At 54.7% G+C, this 22,216-nt stretch overlaps 1 protein-coding gene across 4 annotated transcripts in view; it reads left to right on the forward strand.

Annotated features, from left to right (window-relative positions):
- The window catches only part of LOC116951493 (transmembrane channel-like protein 5), a 57,170-nt gene that overhangs the window by 33,886 nt on the left and 1,068 nt on the right, over positions 1-22,216 (forward strand). For 3 of the 4 annotated variants that reach the window (XM_032970149.2, XM_032970150.2, XM_032970151.2), the window contains 18 exons: positions 2,064-2,149; positions 3,561-3,692; positions 4,358-4,456; positions 5,094-5,290; positions 6,582-6,842; positions 8,018-8,172; positions 9,123-9,264; positions 9,528-9,680; positions 10,506-10,672; positions 12,364-12,442; positions 13,209-13,306; positions 13,910-14,014; positions 14,863-14,938; positions 15,548-15,681; positions 17,933-18,100; positions 19,236-19,314; positions 19,685-19,822; positions 20,565-20,625. In XM_032970149.2, coding sequence (XP_032826040.2) covers positions 2,064-2,149; positions 3,561-3,692; positions 4,358-4,456; positions 5,094-5,290; positions 6,582-6,842; positions 8,018-8,172; positions 9,123-9,264; positions 9,528-9,680; positions 10,506-10,672; positions 12,364-12,442; positions 13,209-13,306; positions 13,910-14,014; positions 14,863-14,938; positions 15,548-15,681; positions 17,933-18,100; positions 19,236-19,314; positions 19,685-19,822; positions 20,565-20,625 — 2,330 coding nt within the window. The remainder of the gene's footprint in view (positions 1-2,063; positions 2,150-3,560; positions 3,693-4,357; positions 4,457-5,093; positions 5,291-6,581; positions 6,843-8,017; positions 8,173-9,122; positions 9,265-9,527; positions 9,681-10,505; positions 10,673-12,363; positions 12,443-13,208; positions 13,307-13,909; positions 14,015-14,862; positions 14,939-15,547; positions 15,682-17,932; positions 18,101-19,235; positions 19,315-19,684; positions 19,823-20,564; positions 20,626-22,216) is intronic. The other variant, XM_032970152.2, reaches the window with a different exon arrangement.

Raw genomic sequence — 22,216 nt, forward strand, 5'->3', positions numbered from 1 at the left:
GGCCATCTGGAGCCGCCGCTCTTTGACGTGCGCCTCGCGCACGATTGGTCAAGGCCCGCGGGGAGTTAAGCGCTCGCCGTCGCACACCGCCTAGTGCCTGACGACGAACCCCAACGTACGATGTGGTGTACCCTCAGATCCCCCGAGGTCATCCTCCGCGTGACCTTCCAACCAAGCGCTACGCTCACGCTGAAAAGTCCTCCATTGAAATCCCAAGTTGGGGGGGGGGGGCGTGCGGGGCCTTGGCTGTAACGTTTAGCATTAACACCAGCGTTGATGAAAGCCAGCATGGCTCTGCTGATGAGACAATGAGTGTTCAAACCGGTCCCAGAAATGTGCTCGTATTTCCACGTAGCCAACCGTGCTAATCGAATCATTTCTGTTGAATTGATGCTGTCACAGAAGCCCATGGGGGGCCCAATGCGTGGTGTAAAATTACTTTTACGTTTTTTTTTTATGCGGAGAGACGGAGATGTGAAGGAGATAAAATGTCTGATTATTTTGTGATTCAACTTCTCCGCAACCACGCTGATGATTATTCAAGAAAAAGGGCTCTATTCTCGTGTCGACTCTCTGACATTCACCTATTATGATCACTCAGCCTCGGCCTATGAAGCATAGGGAGTCTATTTAACGTTTTTAGTGCTCTTAGTTTTGTTTCATTAATTTGGCTGTACGTTTCGATTTAAAGCTTTCGTGACTGCAAGGATTCATCTTCTTTGGTTCTTTCGGTAAAGTCACGTAGAATGTACGTCTTTATTTGTGCTCGTGATGATCTTTGCATATGAAAAATACGAATAAAGCGTCAAATGCATTGTTACATATATACGGAAGACTGCGGAACTTGGGCAATTGTTGATCTTTCCTTGGCGATTGTGAGATTAAATTTGCATGAACGACAATGGCGCTGCTATACATGAAGCTAAATATTACGCAATAAACTGTTTTATTTACCAGGTAAAGCCCACTGAGGTATTATTTACGTTTCAGAGATAAGCTGGCCACGCATCATAGCTCATCGCAGTGTCTGGTATCATCGTCACATGTGGAAATTTATATTAGCAGCCAAAGTATCTAAAACGCAAGTTATTTCTAAACTGCTTTGTTAGCCCGTCCTAGGACGGAAGCTGTAATATCAAATATAAAATATTGTGTGGTTGTTAATTGTATTAGGACATGTAGCACGTAAATAAATACTTCTTAACTTTTTAAATGAAATTAAGGACTTCGGAGGATTTCTCAGTATATGATCATTTGTGTGAGTCTCTTATCACTGTTCAAAAGGTTTCCCTGCGGTTGGCCATCCTTGAACACTTTGATCCGCTGAGGATATTTAGTTCTAGACAGAGCCACGCACAACTGGCCACGGGAAAATACGTGTCCGTTGAGATAAAAGCCCACATTTAAAAAAAAAGTCTGACCCTGCGGTTTGTTGATCGTCATCGCATACGCAGGGATTATCGGAATTTGTCGTCGTTTCAGTACGAAAGCAAGAGTGACGTCACTTGGGGCTAGGTCGAGTCTAGGGATGAAGACGATTTCGTCTCGGTTGCAAAGGCGAACAACAATCTCTGTGGGTGTACAATTTGAAAAAAAAGCCCGTAGCTTCACAGCCTTTATTGGCTCGTTATATTAGTTGGTGCGTTGTTTCTTTATTAGCTTTTCTTTACATAAAGAAAGGTCAAAATGAAAGCTAATTTGCGTGAACAAATTTTCGTTCCCGCTCCACCTTTTTCATGCGGAGTGACCCCACCAGTTTATTAATGAGGGGTGCTGGTCGATGTGGAGTGACCGCCACGCGCGTTACACACAGACATTCTTGGCTCATTATTTTAGTAAATGTGGAGGGGGGAAAAAACCGGAGTGAACCTGGAAAATAAATCCACACGACCACCACAGGCAGCGAAAGAACACGCAGACTCTGAATATACAACAGGCATGGTCAGCGTCCGTGATCGAACCCAAGAACTCCTGCTGACCAGGCGAGGGAGATATCATCTCCTCACCACCGCGGTGCCCTACGACTAATGAATCGATTGATTAACGCGCACTTCCCTCCGCAGGGCGCACCCGGTGATCCAGGAGCCGGACAACAGCTCGGAAGGCGGGCTTCATTACGAGTCGCTGCCCATGTCCTCGCTCAGAGATGGTCTCTGCACGCCTCAAAAGCACACCCACGCACACCCACGCCCCACCACGCACACCCACGCCCCACCACGCACACCCACGCCCCACCAAGCAAACGCACGTCCCACCACGCAGACCCCATCACGCACACCCACACCCCACCACGCGCACCCCACCATGCACACCCACACCCCACCACTACACCCTCGCCCCATCACGCACACCCTCGCCCCACCACGCACACCCACGTCCCACCACACACACCCACGCCCCACCACGCACACCCACGCCCCACCACACACCCACGCCCCATCACGCACACCCACGCCCCACCACACACCCACGCCCCACCACGCACACCCACGCCCCACCACGCACACCCACGCCCCACCACGCACACCCACGCCCCATCACGCACACCCACGCCCCACCACACACCCATGCCCCACCACACACACCCATGCCCCACCACGCGCACCCATGCCCCACCACACACACCCATGCCCCACCACGCACACCCACGCCCCACCACACACACCCACGCCCCACCACACACACCCACGCCCCACCACGCACACCCACGCCCCACCACGCACACCCACGCCCCACCACGCACACCCTCGCCCCACCGCACAGCTTCCCCGCCCGTGCCCCGCCCTCTTGTTTGTTTTAAACGTCCACGAATGTGATTCGTAAGCGCAAAACATTGTCCGGCGAAAAAAATGAATGTTTTGCTCGGTACAAATATAATAAAATCGATAAATGAAATCCGTATATCGCTTACTTGCAGTGGGCCCACTGTGCAGATCATGGTGCAAACACAAACTTTACTGTTAACTTTACTGCGAGCTGTTTGCAAGCTGTGCCTCTACCTTTTTATTAACTCCTATAAGTTCTGATTTAAAGCTTTCGTGACTGCAGGGATTCATATTCTTGGTTCTTTCGGTAAAGTCACCACGTAGAAGGGAAACTAAAATAATAAAATATAAAACAATAAAATTATCACGACGTTTCGACTGCAACACAAGCAATCATCATCAGGTGTGAAAACCACAGCAAGAAAATTTGAAAAAAGTGGCGGTTTTTTTAACGTTAGCAACAGGGAGAGCGATTTGACAGTTTGTTCAGATGGACAAGTCCATCTATTTTGATTTAAAGCCTTCGTGACTGCAGTGATTCATATTCTTGGTTCTTTCGGTAAAGTCACGTTGAAGGGAAACAATAAAATAATAAAAATATAAAACAATAAAATTCTCACGACGTTTCGACTGCAACACAAGCAATCATCATCAGGTGTGAAAACCACAACAAGAAAAGTATAAGTTCACTGAAGCAGTCGCTTAAGATCCCCAGCAAGACGCGGTAGCACAAACGACCCCCCTCCCCCCTCCCCCCCAACCTTCGCCGCTTGTGCTGTCTTTTTGTTCGGGCAGTGAAACCAGGATTTGAAGCCACCCCTCAGATGGCTCCTACCCAGCATGCACTGGGCCTGGGGGCCTTGGGTCCCGTGGACGACTCGGCCATCCCCAGCGAGATCATGCTCAACCTGCCCAGCCGCACCGTTGGTGCGTGTCGCCCGCACCATGGCCACGGGGGGGGGGGGGGGGGGGCGAGGGGTGGGGGGCAGCACGGTTTTCTTACCTCTTTTCCACTGCACGAACCGAGCCATGCCAGGGCCGTGCTGAGCTATCGCAGCACCGCCTAAGCAGGCATCAGTTTGTTTTTCCACCGCAGAAGCCGCACCTCAGATTAGAACGGATGGCTACATACGGTGCAAAAAAATTTCAACGCACATACACACGAGCCGTGCCGCTGATGTCAGGCATGGCGGTACAAGTCCGAGACGTGCGCAAGTGACGCGGTCACGTGGTTCACCGCGGTAGTGCGCCGACTGACGTTGCATGCGATCAACGCCGTCATTAGCTACGTCCCTGGCCCTGCTCGATCCCGAGCCAGATTCAGAAGCCAGTGTAGCATGGTTTGGTTCCGGCTTGGCACGGCAAATAGTGGAAAACAACCCGTACAGCAAGGGCCTAGCGCTTGCTCAGCTCGGATGTGCCAGTAAGAAAAGGGATAATATTGGTCCCTCCGGGAAACGTTTTATTGTTCAGGGGTACATCAGAGTGTGTTTGCCCAACTCACATTAACGCTCTGGGACCCCACCGCGAGGTAATGATTGTTCGCCCCACGACTGACTTGGCGGTTGTCATGTGTTGTCATGGCAACGCAGGCCGCAAGTCGGGCAAGATTCTGGGGTCGATACGGCGGCGCAACACTTCCATCCGCAGGAGCAGCTCCATCGCCACGTCGACGAGCACGCCCGACGATGGTGAGCGGGGCACAAAAAAAACGAACTTCGAAAAATTGTGGTCGAGTGTCGTTGGGCTATGGCTGCTGGCCGCTCGTCAGCAGCATCGTTACGGTTCGGGTCGCGACATCGATTCACCAACTAATATCGGTGCTGGACGCTCACGACAGCGGAGGAATTGATAACTTGAGCAATCGGAGAGGCCGTTTCTAGACCTATATTGTCTCCGTGTGGCCTGGGACTGTTGTTTATGTACTCATGCAATTCGTACTTCCATGTTTTATATATATGTTAAAAAATACTCGCGACTTAACTTTTCTCCGTCTTACTCTTGTATCCTTTATTGCACTTATTTTTTTATTGATTTAACTTACCGCTCCTTACTGGGCACCTCTGAAAGAGAGCTTCGCAGTCTCATCAGATTCCTCCTCCAGGATGAATAAAGCGTCTGTACGTACGTTGAACTTCTTCCGCGCCGAACATTGCCAACCGTGCTAATCGGAGGTGCGGGGAAGGATGGGATGAGGCCGGAGCACGCGTCGGCCCTGCGCATGAGCCGCCCCGCGGCCCGCCTCTCCGCCACGTGCCCCACAATCACCTTCTCTCCCCCTACCCCCTCCCCACACCACCACCACCACCCCCCCCCCCCCACAACTAGAGACGGAGTTGCTGCTGCAGGAGCTGGTGGCTCTGTCCGTGGGCGAGCGCCAGCGCACGCTACGCGAGATGCTCACGCCGCTCGCCGAGAAGCGCTCGCTGCAGTCGCGCGCCACCCACGCCGACCAGGACCCCCGGCGCAGGCGCCGAGCCGCCGCCGGCGGCTGCTGCACCCCGTGCCTCCTCAACGTCAAAATCGTGCGTGCGCAGACGCACGGGTTCGATCCTGGACCCTGACGATGCCTGTTGCATATTCGTGTTCTTTCTCTCTCTCTCTCTCTTTCCCCACGTGACTGTCGCGTGGATGTCTCTCTGGGTTCCTCCTCCGGTTTTGCCCCCCCCCCCTCCCTCCACATTTAAAATCACCACGCGTTTAATAATAATTATAATTTCATTTACATAGCGCCTTTCATCGAGGATCCTACAAAGCCTTATGGGACACAGAAGCAGCAGACACTCACCATAAAAGTAATTGTATAATTACATTTTTATAATCTATTTACTTGCTTAACGAAAAGTTTAAGCAGTTGAAGCGTATACATAGGTTTTAAGACGCATTAAAAATGTTTAAACAGTCTCATAGATCCTGATATCTCGTGGAAGAGCGTTCCATAGCCTGGGGCCCAACGGGGAAAAATCTCGGTCACCCACAGACCGAAGGCTCCACCTGGGAATGCAGAAGAACAACGGCATCCCCACATCTTAGGGACCCTTGAGCGGACACATGGGTGCAGCATGTCATTGATGTCGGCTGGGGCAAGACGGTTCACTGCTTTGTAAGTTAACAATAGGAGGCCAACACGGACGTAATATGATATGAAGAATGTGCTCAGGTTAACACCCTAGCAGCCACATTCTGAACATGCTGCAAATGATTTGATTATTTGGCTGTACACACTCTCCGCCACACCCCGGGCATGCCGGCACATCTCCCCCGCATTGCTGCTCCACCCCCCCCCCCCCCACCTCCCACCCCCCCCCCCAAACCGTGGCCACCAAGTTTCTGTGCTGGCCACACCGTGACTATAACCGTAACCTCGGGTATAACCCTTAACCTTAGCCTTGACCTGTGAACTTATCCCTAACCCCTTAACTTAGCCCTAACCCTGTGTGAACGCGTCTTGTGCGTCGCTGTGTACGCGTGCATGCATGGGAGCATAGCGGTTACGAACCCTGTGAAACCAAGTTCGATACCCACTCACAGCCCCCTTCAACACCGGTGGCGATTACCTGAACCGGTTATGGGGCTCCCCTGCATCGACTCGGCCTTAAATGAGCACCCGGCGTGGTGTGTAGTAAACATCGCCACACTGGGGAGACAAAGGCGGTTCGGCCGGGCGTGGTGCTGCCGGCCACCCACCCCCCCCCCTCCCGACTCGTGTGCTGTGCCGGCCTTTATAGGTGCCACTTGGCAAAGAAGCGCTTGCCCCCAACGGTCTGTTAAAGGCTATGCGGGGTTGTGGGGGATCTTTGTCTTTGCTTTGCGCAGGCTCTGAGGAGGTGCCGGGACTCCCTGCGCGCCGCGGGGGAGTGGCTCTCGCCGTGGCGCTCGGCGCTCAAGTCGGTGGGCAGCCGGTTCGGCACGGGCGTGCTCTCCTACTTCCTGTTCCTGCGCTGGCTGCTGTGGTTCGACCTTCTCGCCGTGCTGCTTACCGTGGGCTTCATGCTCATCCCGCAGTCGCTCGAGCTCGCCGATTCCAACGGCACCGCCAGAACGCCGTTCCGCGGCCTCGAGATCCTCACCGGCGCCGTGAGTGCCGCCACCGCCGTGGCAACGGCAGCAGCAGCATTTTAAGAAGAAGAAGAAGCAGCAGCAGCATTCGCATTAGCAGCATCATAGGGCAGTGCGCGAACCGCTGCACCACCCACCGAACCTCCGATTAGCGCCCCGCACCTCCACTTAGCAATGGTTAGCTTCGTACGCCTTTTGGCGTCCTCTGGTCTAACACCGTCTTTGCGACGAGGCTCAAAAGAAAGCTGTCTCTGGTGTGGACCAATCAGTTTCAGAGACAATGCATATATTATCAGAGTGTGTTTTTTTATTTGTTTGCATTTTGACCACAAGTATTGTGGTTAATCATCTTTACCATCATTATTATCGCAATCATCGGCATTAGCAACAGTAGGATTATAATCATCGTCATCACTATTCTCATGATTATCGTCAGTGGCAGCATTAGCATCGTTATCTAGAACATGAGCTGAAGGATCATCATCATCATCAGTCGGTGACTGATACATAACCACACGCAAAGGTGTGCCACTCACAAGCAGCAGGAAGGCACGACTCCCATCATGCCTTGCGTTGCCACGTGACAATATCTTTGCACATGCAGTTTTCTTTGCCTTATGCACATATTTGTTTTTAGCCTGCACGCAATTTTCCAGTACAGATGGGGCTTTTCAACATTTATGGACAGCGTTAGATGTGTATTGCTGCTACAGTTGTCGACACTGCTGCTGATACTACTGCTGTTGCTGCTGCTGCTACTACTTCTGCTATAACTGCTGCGACTACTGCTGCTGTTGCTGCTGCTGCTGCTACTACTACTTCTGCTATAACTGCTGCTGATACCACTGCCGCTATTGCTGCTACTACTTCTGCTATAACTGTTGCTGATACTACTGCCGCTGTTGCTGCTGCTGCTACTACTACTTCTGCTATAACTGTTGCTGATACTACTGCCGCTATTGCTGCTACTACTACTTCTGCTATAACTCCTGTGACTACTTCCGCTGTTGCTGCTGCTGCTACTACTACTTCTGCTATAACTGCTGTGACTACTGCCGCTGTTGCTGCTACTACTACTTCTGCTATAACTGCTGCTACTACTACTGCCGCTGCTCCTACTGCTGCCACTACTGCTGCCACCGCTGCTGCCGCCGCCGTGGTGGCCATGCCGGTGTGCGCGCCTTGGCTGACAGGGCGCCTTCTCGGACTCGCTGCTCTACTACGGCTTCTACTCGAACTCGACGCTGCTGCTGCGTGACGGCAGGGACTCGCCCTACAACATGCAGCTCTCTTACTTCTTCACTACGGCCGCCTACATCATCGCCTGCGCTGCGGGGCTGCTCTACAGGTTGCGCCCGCCCCCTTCCCCGGCGCCTGTGTGTGTTCGTGTGTCCGTGTGTGTCTGTGTGTGTGTGGGGGGGGGGGGGGCGAGCGGTGGTGCAGCGGTTAGCGCTACGCCGCGGTACGAACCCGGCGATCCGGGTTCGATTCCCCCTGAACCGGTCCTGGGGCTCGCCTAGGTCGACTCGGCCTCAAATGAGTACCTGGTGCGATGTGTAAACATCGTCACTGGGGAGACAAAGGCGGCTGGGCGTGGTCTGGGCCACCGAACCCCCCTCGCGTGCCGTGCCGGCCTTTATAGGTGCTCGCTAAACAGCACTTACCCCTCCAGTCTGTTCAGGCTGTACGGGGGATCTTTTTGTGTGTGTGGGGGGGGGGGGGTCGGTGCTAAAACACTGCAAGGAGGCACGATAGGGGGCACAGGTGGTGGTGCATCTGCCATACATCTCAGTCAATCCATGGCACCCGGGTCTGTCCCGTGACATCCTGCCAGCAGCGATCCTTTGACGCTTCACGTGGCCTCAAGGTGCACATAGCCTGGCAACAAGCGCCGTGGCGATGTCACCGCCACTTAGTGGCGAATGGCGGCTGTTGTTCTTGTGCGTGTGTGCGGGGAGCGGTAGTGTCGAGGTTTGTGCGCCGCGCTACGAACCCGGCGACCCGGGTTCGATTCACGTTCACGGCCAACACCAGTGACGATTATCTGAACCGGTCTTGGGCCTCCCCTAGGTAGACTCAGCCTCAAATGAGTACCTGGTGCAGTGTGCGGTCGGGCGTGGTGCTGGCCACCCACCTCCTCGTGTGCCGTGCCGGCCTTCATAGGTGCTGCTCGTGAACAGCACTTACCCCAACAGCCTGTTACAGGCAACACTGGGGAGCTTTGTCTTTTTGTCGGCTGGTGCATCACTGAGCGTGCGACGTTGATGACGCGGTGTGCCGCTCGCTGCCCCCTCCCAGCATGGGGAGCTCTTTCAGCCAGAACTACGTGGTGCCGGGCCAGGGCGCGGACTACAGCAAAGCGTTCTGCTCCTGGGACTTCCGGCTCACGAACGAGAAGGCCGTGGCCCTCAAACAGCGCAACCTCAGCACGCAGCTCAAGGTGGGGGCGAGCGGGGAAGGGGGGCGGGGGGCACATCCATTCAAATAAGGGGGGCAATCGCGCGGTGTAAGAACGTGAAGCCGTGTACGGTGGTCATGATTGGTGGCACGGGGTCACGTGGGGGAGTAACAGAGGGTCACTCTGGGGTCATGACTAGGTGGTCACAACACGGGGGTCACGGTGGGAGGTCACGACGGGAGGTCACAACGCCGGGGGTCACGACGCGAGGTCACGATGTGGGGGTCGTGCGTCCTCCATTGCAGGAGCTGCTGGCGGAGCTGCGCGCCGACGACGAGGCGCTGTCGTTGTCGCAGCGCCTGCGGAAGTTGCTGGTGCACGTGGGCGTGTGGTTCGCCACCACCGCTGCCTCCGCGGGCTCCTGCGCCGGCATCTACTTCCTGTCCAAAAATACTAAGGTGGCGCGGCACGCACGCATTCACGCGCACACACACACACTCACGTACACGCACGCGCACACACACTCACATACACGCACGCACATGTACACGCAAATATAAAGATCCCCCGTATAGCCTTCATAGACTGTTGGGGCAAGTGCTGTTAGCGTCCGGCCGCATTTGTCTCCCCAGTGGCAATCTTTACACACTTCACCAGGTACTCATTTGAGGCTGAGTCGATCTAGGGGATGCCCAGGACAGGTTCAGATAATCGTCACTGGTGTTGGCCATGAGCGGGAATCGAACTTGGGTCGCCGGGTTCGTAGCGCAGCGCGCTAACCGCGACGCTACCGCTTCCCTCGCACGCACACGCAGACACGCAGGCGCAGACACGCACACGCCTAGCGGCACGCCCTTGTATCCGTACAAACGAGCCGTGGGCCCTCATGTTCCTCTATCCCAGTGGTCCGGGGGGGGGGGGGGGGGGGGGGCGGTTCATCATTGGGTCTTCCCCCTTTTCAAAGAAGCTCTCCAGTGACGTTTGTTTTTTACTCATTGTGGCTCCTAGGGGTTAGAGCTTGTGGTGTTACCAAAACTGTGACTGAGACGAGTGCGCAGAGTGCGGGAAAGAGGCGCGGACGGAAGTGGTAAATAATAAAATAATGGCGCGGGCCACGCGCGGACTCACCGCTCACCTCCTGCTGTGCGGCCCGGTTCCTAACAGGCCACGGATCGGTACCGGTCCGCGGCCGGTAACGTTAGTGGATTTCCCCCGTTTCCTTACATCCCCTCCCCCCGTTCCTGTGTCTCAGTGCCTCCGTGTTTGCCCCCGTGTCCCCGCAGCACCCGCAGCAACCGCAGGACAGCAGCCTGGCGGACGAGGCGGCCCTGCTGCTCCTGCCGTTTGTCGTGTGCCTCCTCAACCTGGTGATGCCGCTGCTCTACTCGCTGCTCGGCCTCGTGGAGGTCTACCGTCACCCGCGACACCGGATCTTCGCCAACATCCTCCGGTCCGAATCGCCGACCCCGACTCGCCCTCCGACCTCCTGACCTGTCTCACCGACCCCTACTCACCCTCCGACCTCCTGATCTGTCTCACCGACCGCTACTCGCCCTCCGACCTCCTGACCTGTCTCACCGACCCCTACTCGCCCTCCGACCTCCTGACCTGTCTCACCGACTCCGACTCGCTCTCCGACCTTCTGACCTGTCTCACTGGCCCCTACTCGCCCTCTGACCTCCTGACCTGACTCACCGACCCCGACTCGCTCTCCAACCTCCACCTGTCTCACCGACCCCTACTCGCCCTCCGACCTCCTGACCTGTCTCACCGACCCCTACTCGCCCTCCGACCTCCTGACCTGTCTCACCGACCCCGACTCGTTCTCCGACCTTCTGACCTATCTCACTGGCCCCTACTCGCCCTCTGACCTCCTGACCTGTCTCACCGACCCCTACTCGCCCTCCGACCTCTTGACCTGTCTCACCAACTCCAACTTGCCCTCCGACCTCCTGACCTGTCTCACCAACCCCGACTCGCTCTCCGACCTCCTGACCTATCTCACCGGCCCCGACTCGCTCTCCGACCTTCTGACCTATCTCACCAACCCCCACTCGCCCTCTGTGACCCTTTTACCCATCCCAGTGTCCGAGAGTGAGGAAGAGTTTGAGTAAACGAGGGAGCGAGATTCGAGCCGTGTGTGTGTGTACGTTGCTGTGTGTGTGTGTGCACGTTGCTATATGTGTGCGCATTGCTATGTGTGTGTGTATGTGCGCTTTGATACGTGTGTGTACGTTGCTACTTGTGTGCGTGTGCACATAGCTATGTGTGTGTATGTCCACGTTGCTATTTGTAAGAATGTGTGTGCACTTTGCCGTTCCTGTGTGTATTTAGATGCATGGGTGAGTATGTGTGTATGTATGTATGTTGAACGTCTTTCGCACAGTACGTAAGCTAACCATTGAGAATAGGTTTTTCCCCTTTTATCTGGCAACAAAACAGGTGTTAAGTTGTTAAAACACCAAACTGAAACCTTATACAAGGAATCATGTCTGCATTAACCACAATGCTTGTGGTCAAAATGCAAACAAAAAAAACATACTCTGATAATATATGCATTGTCCTTGAAACTGATTGGTCCACACCAGAGACAGCTTTCTTTTGAGCCTCGTCTCAAACGGTGTTAGACCAGAGGACGCCGAAAGGCGTACGAAGCTAGCCATTGCTAATCGGAGGTTCGGAGTGGTGGTGCAGCGGTTCGCGCACTGCCCTACGAACCTGGCGACCTCAGTTTGCTTCCTGGCCAGTCGGAAAATCAGCGGCGGGCGATCTCCCAACCTGTGCTGGGTCGACTCGGCCTTAGACGAGTAACCAATCACGATGTCCATGTACATCGCATCGGCACTGGGGGAGACACAGGCGGCGGTATACGGCGCTGATGACCCCACCGCCACGGTGGCGGCGACGGTGGCGACCCGTGACGGGGGACTCGCCGACGACACCTGTCCCAATCAACTCAGAATCTTTCTTTTAGATCGGAGGAATCCGATGAGCTATGAAGCTCTGTTTTCCCGACAGATGTCCAGTAGGGACGGGTCAACACGTTACCGTTGAGTAGGTCTGCGTACGTACGTACGTGCGCGCGTGCGAGGTGATACGGAGAGAGTGTGACCCGGCCACTGTGTTGCACTCTGCTCGCAGAAACGTCATCCTGAAGATGTCCCTCCTCGGCATCCTCTGCTACTACTGGATAGACATCGTGCCCGAGTCGGACATAACGGTGAGGATCGTCTTCTCGCCTTCGTCTCTCCCCCCGCTCCCCGCCCCCCATCTCTCTGTCTCTAGTTTTTCACTTTCTCTCCTGCTTTTCGCTGTCCTGCCATAGATCCAGTGCCGTATTATCCGAGTAGAAAAAGTAGCATACGCTTTCAAGCTATCTGTTTCGGTTCAGTGATTCTGCACTTGCTCTATTACTAAAGTACTATACTGCCTTCAACTTTTACGAACGACGGGGCGTTTAAGGTTAGCGATTTGTCGTCTTATCTGGCTGTGTAGCAAATGAAAAAATACAATTACTTTACTATGCAAGTAAAACATTTGTGTTTTAATATTGTTTTTTTTTTATTTAGGGCCACTTTATAACATATGCTGCAGGCCCCGCACTATCTTAATCCGGCACTGCATAGACCGCGACTCGGTTCGTCTCGGGAGACCAGTTTGTCTAAACAGGACACGGCGAGGGCACTGTGTATTCTGGTTTTGTGCTTTGTTTGATTTGTCGAAAATGTAAATCAAATCGAATACGCGACTGGCGAGGGTCTCGCGCTGTCACAGTACCGCCGTGCCCCACCGTCCTTCTGCCTCCTGACCTCTGACCCGAACTTTCCGCCTCTCTTTAACCAATATTTGGCGTGCGTCTTTGTCTGTTTACATGCTCGTGCAATGATCGCCCTGGATCTATTTAGATGTCTTCCTTTAAGACATTTGTCCGAGCCTACTTTACTTGAACTCCTTTAACCCCTGACCTCTCACGTGTGACCCTGCAGTGCTGGGAGACGTTCGTTGGGCAGGATCTCTACCGCCTCATCGTGATGGACTTCATCTTCAGCCTGCTCGAGACGTTTTTTGGAGAATTCATCTGGGGGTATGTGTGGTGGTCAACCCCTAGAAATACAAATATTCCCCCCCCCATAGCCTCTAACGGACTGCTGGGGGCAATTGCTCTCAGCGAGCATCTATGAAGGCCGGCACGGCACACGAGTGGGGAGGGTGGCCAGCATTACGCCCGGCCGCCTTTGTTTCCCCACCGGATATGTTTTCACACCACAGCAGGTTCTGAATTATTTTGCCCACTCTTCAGGTCAGGTCATGACCTCTCAAAATATTAAAACTAGTTTGTTCTAAAGGGGGGGTTTTTTAAATACCGTAGTACCCTTGTACTACTTTTATACCTTGAGTTGCTTTTTAAGCAGACTGATGGACAATCATCCTTCAGTAAATCAAAATGATGATGGTGATGATCGCGGTGATTATCATGATGGTGACGTTCGTGATGATGGTGATGACGGTTATGACGATGGTGACGATGGTGAAGGTGGTGACGATGGTGCTGCTGATGATGGTAATGAATATTGTGACGATGGTGATGATGGTGATGATGATGATAATGATGAGATGATGATGGTGACGATGGTGATAATGATAATGGTAATGATGATTCGGTCGGTAATGGTGGATATGGTGCCAGGTTGGTTGCGCGCTGCTGCTACAAGGGTACGGACGGCTCCCACAAACCCGAGTTCGACATCGCTCGCAACGTTCTCAACCTCATCAACGCACAGACGCTCTTGTGGTACAGCCCACACGCTCGATCGCTCACTCCCTCACACTCTCCCACACTCTCGCACACTCCCGCGCACTCCCGCACACTCTCACGTACTTTTGCACACTCTCACGTACTTTTGCACACTCTCACGCACTCCCGCACACTCTCACGCACTCCCACGCACTCTCACGCACTCCCACGCACTCCCACACACTCTCACGTACTCACACGCACTCCCACACACTCCCACACACTCTCACACACTCCCACACTCTCTCACGCACTCCCACGCACTCTGACACACTCTCACGCACTCCCGCACACTCGACCTGCCACTCTGGTGCACTCACTTGCTCGGTCGCTCATACTCGCAGACGCTCGCTCGCTCGTTGGCTCACGTGCGCTCTTGCTCGCTCACAGTCGCTCTATTTCGCTCGCCCGCTCACTCAGTCGCACTCTGGCTGTCGCAGGTTCATGCGAGCTGCTCACTCTTGCGTGCCCACTCGCTCACGCTCGCAACCCTCGGTCACTCGCTCGCTCACACACGCACACGCACACACTTCCACGCACACTCACACGCACACACACACACGGGCATGCACCCATTTCTCCCGATTCTCTGGGCAACGCAAGCAGTGACGGAGACTTTATTTTCCAGGAGGGGTCTGCTCAGGATGTCCGTGCAATTCATCTTTAATTGTATTTGCATGAAGAAGGCAAGCTGCTGTGTCTGGAGAAACCCCCCCTCCCCACCCCCTCGACGGCACACCGCGTAGATGAGGGGAGAACACGTGTGACGTTGGCGGAGCAGCGGAGGGCGACGGGGTCGGTGATTAACCGATTGTCCGCGTCGGCGTTGTCCTCTCCCCACCCAGGCTGGGATTGTTCTTCTCGCCGTTGCTGCCGTTCATCCAAATCATCAAGCTCGTCATCATCTTCTACGTGAAGAAGGTGACTCCACGCAGCCAGGGGTTTACGGCCACTGCACACACCGCACACGCCGGATGGCTGGTAATCATGGTTGTCGGGGGGCGGGCGGGCAGTGGAGGGACCGTGAGGACTGGAGTTGGGAATGAAATCGTTCGCACGACATCGGCCCAGATGGATCGTTGCGGAGCTGGCGACGGCTTGTGGAGGGCATTAATCCAGCAGCGGATAGGTGATAGATGATGGCTGCCGGTGATAATAATTACAACGATGACAATTGTTTTGTAACGTCGCGTGCGTACCGCACATATATTGTGTGAGCAGTGGCCCCCTTTCCACTGGCACATCCGAGCCGTGCCAGCGCGGGGCCCGCACGGTGCCAGGGGTCTTCCCAGCGGCTATTCGCCGAGCCGAACCAGAACCAAACCGTGTAATGTTGGCCTCACGGGACGTCTCAATCTGGCGTGGGGACCAAGCAAGGCCAGGGGCGGGGCAAATGTAATTTACACGACCTCGGGTTCTGCAGTGGAAAAAGAGGTGTAAGAAGCGGCGAATCGATCCATCGTTATATGACAACTCCCCGCCCTTCCCCCCCCCCCCTTGTCACCCCGGTGACCCCTGCCGCCCTTCCAGCTGAGCCTGCGCATGAACTGCCAGCCGCCGCGGCGGGCGTGGAGGGCCGCCCAGACGTCCACCTTCTTCATCTTCCTGCAGTTCTTCCCCGCCTTCGTGGGCTACGTGAGCCTGGTGGTGGTCGTCATGTGGAGGTGGGTGGCAGCGGCGGGCCTGCGGGGTTGGTGGGGGGGGGGGAGTTGCGGCACGCAGGGCACGGCGATGGTGGCGACGTTGGTGGTGAGGCTGCTGTGAGACTGGTCGTTGAAGGACTGGGTGTCACGAAGCATCGGAGGATCGTGATGGCAACCCCGTAGCGTCGGGGAGGGGGCTGGAGGGGGCTTAGCATACCCCTCCCCCCACCCGCCCCCCACGTCACAACAAAATGTTCGTTCGATATTCAACGCCAGTCGTGGGTTTGCTTCAAAGTTCGGCAAATGCACGTAACCGTGACTGAACTTATGCAGATGTGCCCTAGCACGTCTGCGTCAGTTCAGTCAATCACCCAATACTTAAGGAATGCATCTGTCCCTACGCAAAAAAAAAAAAATTCAAAGTATTTTATTTTGACGAGTTTATATCGGCCACACGGCATTCTGGGAGTGCATCATTTCAGCAGCATTGTTTCAAGGCAAGCGAACTGTGGACCGGTTCTGACACACGGCGGCTCATCAGCAGAGTCGGGCTCGCTTGAAACGAATGCCGGGTGAATTGCCGATCTCGCAGGGGCAAGGACCCTGACTGACGCTTTCCGCTCTGGGGGCCTCGGTTTGACGCAAAATGACGCAGCGGTACACAAACTCAAAATAATCACCGGCGTCTTTGTGCAGAATGTAACAAAATAGATATGCAGACAGTATATCTCCCTTTCACGCGTTGCGTGTGCGTTCTTTTTTGTTCATGTGGAGAGATGGATTCGCGAAGGAGATATTGCTCATTGGACTTTTTTTTTTATAAATGTTCTGTACGACCAAGCTAATGGTTGTTTTTTTGAGTTGCGTGTCGAAGGAAGCACGGTCGCTCGCCCTCTGCCGTTTGAGTGCCGTACAGCAGCTCAACGCTCACCGTAGCTCGCACTCATTCTGCGTGGCGTGTGTCGTCGTGCTCCCCACCCACCCCCGTTGAGTTTTCTCAGTGCCCCCCCCCCCCCGTCTCCTCGTTTCAAAAACAAGCCCCATGCTGCAAAGGGCACACGGTGGGGGGGGGGGGGGGTCACGACAGAGCTTCAGGGGAGGGAGGGGAAGGAGTGCAGGGGCGAGGAGAGGGAAGAGGAAGGGAATGGGTGATTGGGAAGAGGTGGTGAGGCTTCGAGAGAGGAACGGAAGAAGGTTAAGGAGGGGGGCTGCTTCATGTACAGAGACAGTGTTGAGTCTCTGGTGCAGTGTTGAGTCTATGGGCAGTGTTAGTCTATGGTGCAGCGTTGAGTCTATGTGCAGTGTTGAGTCTATGGTGCAGTGTTCAGTCTATGGTGCAGTGTTGAGTCTATGGGCAGCGTTGAGTCTCTGGTGCAGTGTTGAGTCTATGGGCAGTGTTGAGTCTATGGGCAGCGTTGAGTCTCTGGTGCGGTGTTGAGTCTATGGGCATCGTTGAGTCTATGGTGCAGTGTTGAGTCTATGGTGCAGTGTTGAGTCTCTGGTGCAGTGTTGAGTCTATGGGCAGTGTTGAGTCTATGGGCAGTGTTGAGTCTATGGGCAGCGTTGAGTCTCTGGTGCAGTGTTGAGTCTATGGGCAGCGTTGAGTCTCTGGTGCAGTGTTGAGTCTCTGGTGCAGTGTTGAGTCTATGGGCAGCGTTGAGTCTCTGGTGCAGTGTTGAGTCTATGGGCAGTGTTGAGTCTATGGGCAGTGTTGAGTCTATGGGCAGTGTTGAGTCTATGGGCATCGTTGAGTCTATGGGCAGCGTTGAGTCTGTGGACAGAAATCATTGGTAAGTAATAAAACCCCCGTCGTGTAAGTCTCCTTGGGCCGATTATTTTATCGCTCTTACGTCACACTCGTGCGAGGAAGGCAAACGGCCGCCTTCTGATACAAGTACACTACTTACGCGTGTTGTGCTTGTACGCAGCTTCTTCCGTCTTTATTTTCGTCCCTTTCGCCAATATCTGATGTCGATTGTGCTGTTGGCGTCACATCACGGCCCTAAGAACCCACTGGGAACTCTGGCAAGGTGAGTGCCGCCCTCGGTGCTCGTGAACGTAAGCGGATATCGCAAAACTACTTCTGAGAATCCTTTTACGTGACCGCCGGGACCCTGCGGTTGATCGCCGTGTCACTCGCTGGTGATCGTAATCGTAGTAGTAGTAGTAGTCGTAATTACCGGAGGTGAACGCTTGTGATGTTAAAATGACCTCAGGTGACCTCTCGTGACCACCCACGCCCCCTCCCCCACCCCACCCCTCCCCACCGCAGGAAGACTCCGAGCGCAAGCTGCGGCCCGTTCCGCTCGCTGCCCCTGTTCTACGACGCCGTGAGCCGGTGGGTGACCGACGTCGACAAGACGCGGTCGGCGGCCGTGTGGCTCTACATCAACTTCATGGAGAGCGCCCTCTTCTTCTTCATCATCAGCGCCTTCCTCCTGTGAGCTTGCCGCACCGACACGAGCTCCACGAGCCACCCCCGTCCCCAACCACCACCACCACCAAAGAAAGACGGTCACCTCCAATTAGCACGGTTGGCTACGTACGGTGCAAAATAAGTTCAGCATACATGCTTACACTCCATAATAAAGGTTGCTGGGTTAGGTCGCGTAAATATAAATGTGTGTCGTGAAACCCGCCACCACCCGACACGGCCAATTAGTAAGGTTTGTCGCGTCAACAGAACGTGCCAATTCGTCACTCGTACAGCACTAACCGGTTGTGTGTTGGAGAGTAAACTCACAACGTTACACATTCGAGGACGATGTTTCGCCAGTAATTACAAGGACCAGCCTCATCAGGCGCAGAAGCCAGATTTGTGGAGAAATCCTGTTTCGGTCTCAGAGGGATAAATGTGATGTCGTCACAATCAGGTGCGCAGGCCAGCGAGCGAGGGGGGGGGTTAATGTATGCATGCGGCCATCTGGAACACTCTTCCTTCCGATATTAGGAAGCCACTGGCGCTGTGCACTTTTAAATAATCGAGATTTAAAACTCATTTCTGAAGCACTGCTTTGTGTTTATTTTGGTTTCCTTCTCCTGCGCCAATGATTAGCACGTTTGGCTATGTACGGTGTGAAGGAAGTTCAACATACATACATACATACACTGCGTAGCGCGCTTTCAGATGTGCTTCTGCGGCCGTCTGGAATGCTCTTCCGATACTCGGAAGCCATTGGCGCTGTGCACTGTTAAATCATCTAGATTGACAAACTTATTCCTTTTGGACTGCTTTTTGTGTTTAGTTTGTTGTCCATCCCCCGCACCTCCGATTACCACGGTTGACTACGTACGGTGCGAAAGAAGTTCACTATACAAACGACCGCTGTTACAAGTGGAGGCGAAACGAGTCGTGCGATTCCGAGAGCGATCGAATTGCGCAACCGAGTGCTCACGTGCGCGTGTGGTTCCGGAATTAGACGCGACGTCGATTTTGTCCGTATGCACGTACGTTGAATTTGTTTCGCATCCGTACGTAACCAACCGTGCGCCGAATCGGAGGTTGCCGGTGTTAAACCCGTCGCGTTCTATCGAGTTCACCCTCCTGGGCGCGGGCGCCGCGCGTCTCTCCGCAGAATGGCCGTCTACATCCAGTATCAGCTGTACGATGGGCGGAAGCAGACGGTGAAGCTTCTGCAGCAACAGATCAAAAACGTGAGGCCGCTCGTCGTACGCAGAGGTCACAGGGCCCCACAAAACAACTCAACCTTCTTGGGTCACTGCGGTGCTATGCGAGTTGTCGTCGCCGCGCACCAGAGGTCCTCGCTGGTGTGACCTCGTGACCCCTTGAACATCCTGTGACCTCGTGACCCCTTGATCACCGTGTGACCTCGTGACCCCTTGTCCACCATGTGACCTCGTACCCCCTTGACTGCCCTGTAACGTCATGACCACCACGTGGCCTCGTGAGCAGCGTGTGACCTGGTAAAAACCGTTGACCACCCAGTGACCATGTGAGCCCCTTTGCCCACCCCTTCACCATTTGACCCTGTGCCCTCCCCCCCCCCCCACCCGTGCCCTCCAGGAAGGGCACGACAAGCAGTTCCTGCTGGAGAAGCTCCAGAATGAGCACAAGAAGAAGCAGGGGAACCGGCAGGGCCGAGCGGGTGGCGCGGGGAATACAAAACCGTCGGGGGGTCAACCGAAGGGTCCGTCCGCACAGGTACCGCGGCCCTCCCCCCCCCCCCCCCCACCACAAAAAAAACACTCTGATCCCTCCAGCAACATTCCTGCTGCTCGTTATCACGTCACATACTCCTCTCCCAAGTTGCTCGCATTCAGAGTCCTTCGTGACAAAGTCCACTGCGGGGTGGAGGTCCCCCCACGCCGAGTAATCGACGGGGCACGTCGAGCGACACGCCAACCGATACACGCTACACATGCACCGCGCACACACACATGCACCGCGCACACACACACATGCACCACACGCTTCACACACACTCACACCACGCTGGTCAGTGCGGGGTTTCGCGAAGGAGGAGGAGAGGGGCTTCAGGGCCGGTTTCGTCGTGCTGCGTGTCCGTCCCCGTATGCTAGTGCTAGGGTAACTGGGCGTGCGTGCGTGCTAGTGGCGAGCCTGGCTGTCGCGCCGTGTGTCCCTCTCACAGTCAGTTGACCCACGGCGCCTGGGTCTGTCCTGTGACCTCCTGCCAGCGGGCATTCGACACTTGGCGGTGGTCTTAAAGTGCGCATAGCCTGGCGCGGGCAACGTGGTGAATGGCAGTTGTTGTTGTTGTTGTTGTTGCTAGCGCTCGGGGGTAACCGGGTGTGCGTGTTAGCAGCCGCGTCTGCCTCCCCCGCTTGTTGCGGCGAGCGTTGTTCTCCGTTGGGCAGCGGCTGTTTATCACGCTCGTGACACCCCCCCCCCCCCAACCCCTCCGCCGTCTCCGTTTGTCCCCCAGTTCCCGGAGAAGACGACCACGGAGGGGCGCGTCTCGTTCCCGGGCGTCGACTACTCCTACGGTGAGATCCGGCACCGCCGCACGCACCTCCGCGGTGGGGGCGTCCAGGCAGCGCGCTGTCCGTTGCTGGCCCCTCGGCATTCTTGGGCCCTTTTACACCTGTGCTCAGCGACCGCGATCTAAAGTAAAACGGGAGCGCGGAACCCGTTTTAATGCACTGCTGGATGAGGGCCTTCCACACCGCCTTGTGGGGCCGTGAGGGATGTTTGACCATACCTCACCGTGCTGGTCACCTCGGGTTGGCGAAGCTCGGGGGGGGGGGAGTGTAGAACAGTGATAGATTTATCTGCACCACACTTCACGACGCCTACTTGCACCTGTCTTTGGCGGTCACTCATCCAAGCACTATCCCAGGTTCAACCGATTGCGGGTGATCCGGTAAATGGCCGTTATGCATCGGGATAGATTTAGGGCAATCTTGGGACAGCGATGGCATAGAGCGATCAGATCATCGTCATACAATGGGAACCGGGTTTGCCGTTTGACGAACAATTTTACGAGGCAAAATCTAAATACAGGTTTCCCCTGCTTCATACGGTAGTAGTAGTAGAAGTCGTAGATGCATTCCAAACAAAACCACATGAGGAGACAGCTGGCCTGCCAAGTAGCACATACAGCACGTGCAGTACCCACACAGCACGTACCGTACACGCATGGTACACAACACACTATTGTCCCACGTCCGACGGCAATACGAGCGAATTCACACCGCACGCAGTTGCGAACTTTCGTCAGAAATAGGTTAGCCGCGCGTGCACGGCGTGAAATCGCACGAAGGGAACGCGCGCGCCTGGAGCGGGGGGAAAAAAAGCCTGTGCAGCAGCAGTTTGAGTCATGACCTCGAATTGCAAACGACGAATCGTCTCGCGTCGGCGGGGTCGTTGGCGATCGGCACTGCCGCACACAGCTGCTCGCCACCAGGTGGTGGTGGTGGCGGTGGTGGTGGCAGAGCGGAAATTGGATTTTTACAGCCGCCAGCCTTGCCCAGGCAGTCATGACAACCAAAAAATGAAATGAATTAAAAATATATGTACACACACACATGCACAGTATGTGCTTGCCAGTATATTATTGTCTTTTGTTTTGTTTAGCAGATATCAAGTGCGCGCAAAGTATGCGCTAACAAAAAAATACCCCTTTTGGATGACTTGGCGCGAGAACGAATTTCTATTTTAAAACTGAAGGTAGCGTGGGAGAAATGTCTGGGGCTTTCTTTGATGTCTTGGCAACGTAGATTATTAGTTACGTTTCGTTTTTTAAATCTCTAATCAAATTCACATTTGCACGGTCGCAACAGCAGGAGCAGCAGCAGCAGCGAGGATCCAATGTAACTCTTGCGATGATTTCATCATAAGCGGCATTGTGCAGGGATGCGCTGCAAGACCCGGAGGGTGGGTGGGGGGCTGTGGGGCCCATGTCTGTTGGAAGTCGAGACTTTTGACGGTGGAGTTGCAGCAGCCAAAGAAGAGTGAAATGCGCCAGAGAGGACGTCCAGAGCTGCAGATCGGTCGATGAGACCAGCAGCTCGTGTGCGGGAAGAGACCGACACATCGTTTGATCTCCTCTACGGATAACTTCTCTGAATTTCTAAT

Source organism: Petromyzon marinus, chromosome 43 (genome assembly GCF_048934315.1).
Source record: "Petromyzon marinus isolate PM22_M1 ecotype Great Lakes invasive population chromosome 43, UKy_Petmar_22M1.pri1.0, whole genome shotgun sequence".
Classification (NCBI taxonomy): domain Eukaryota; kingdom Metazoa; phylum Chordata; class Hyperoartia; order Petromyzontiformes; family Petromyzontidae; genus Petromyzon; species Petromyzon marinus.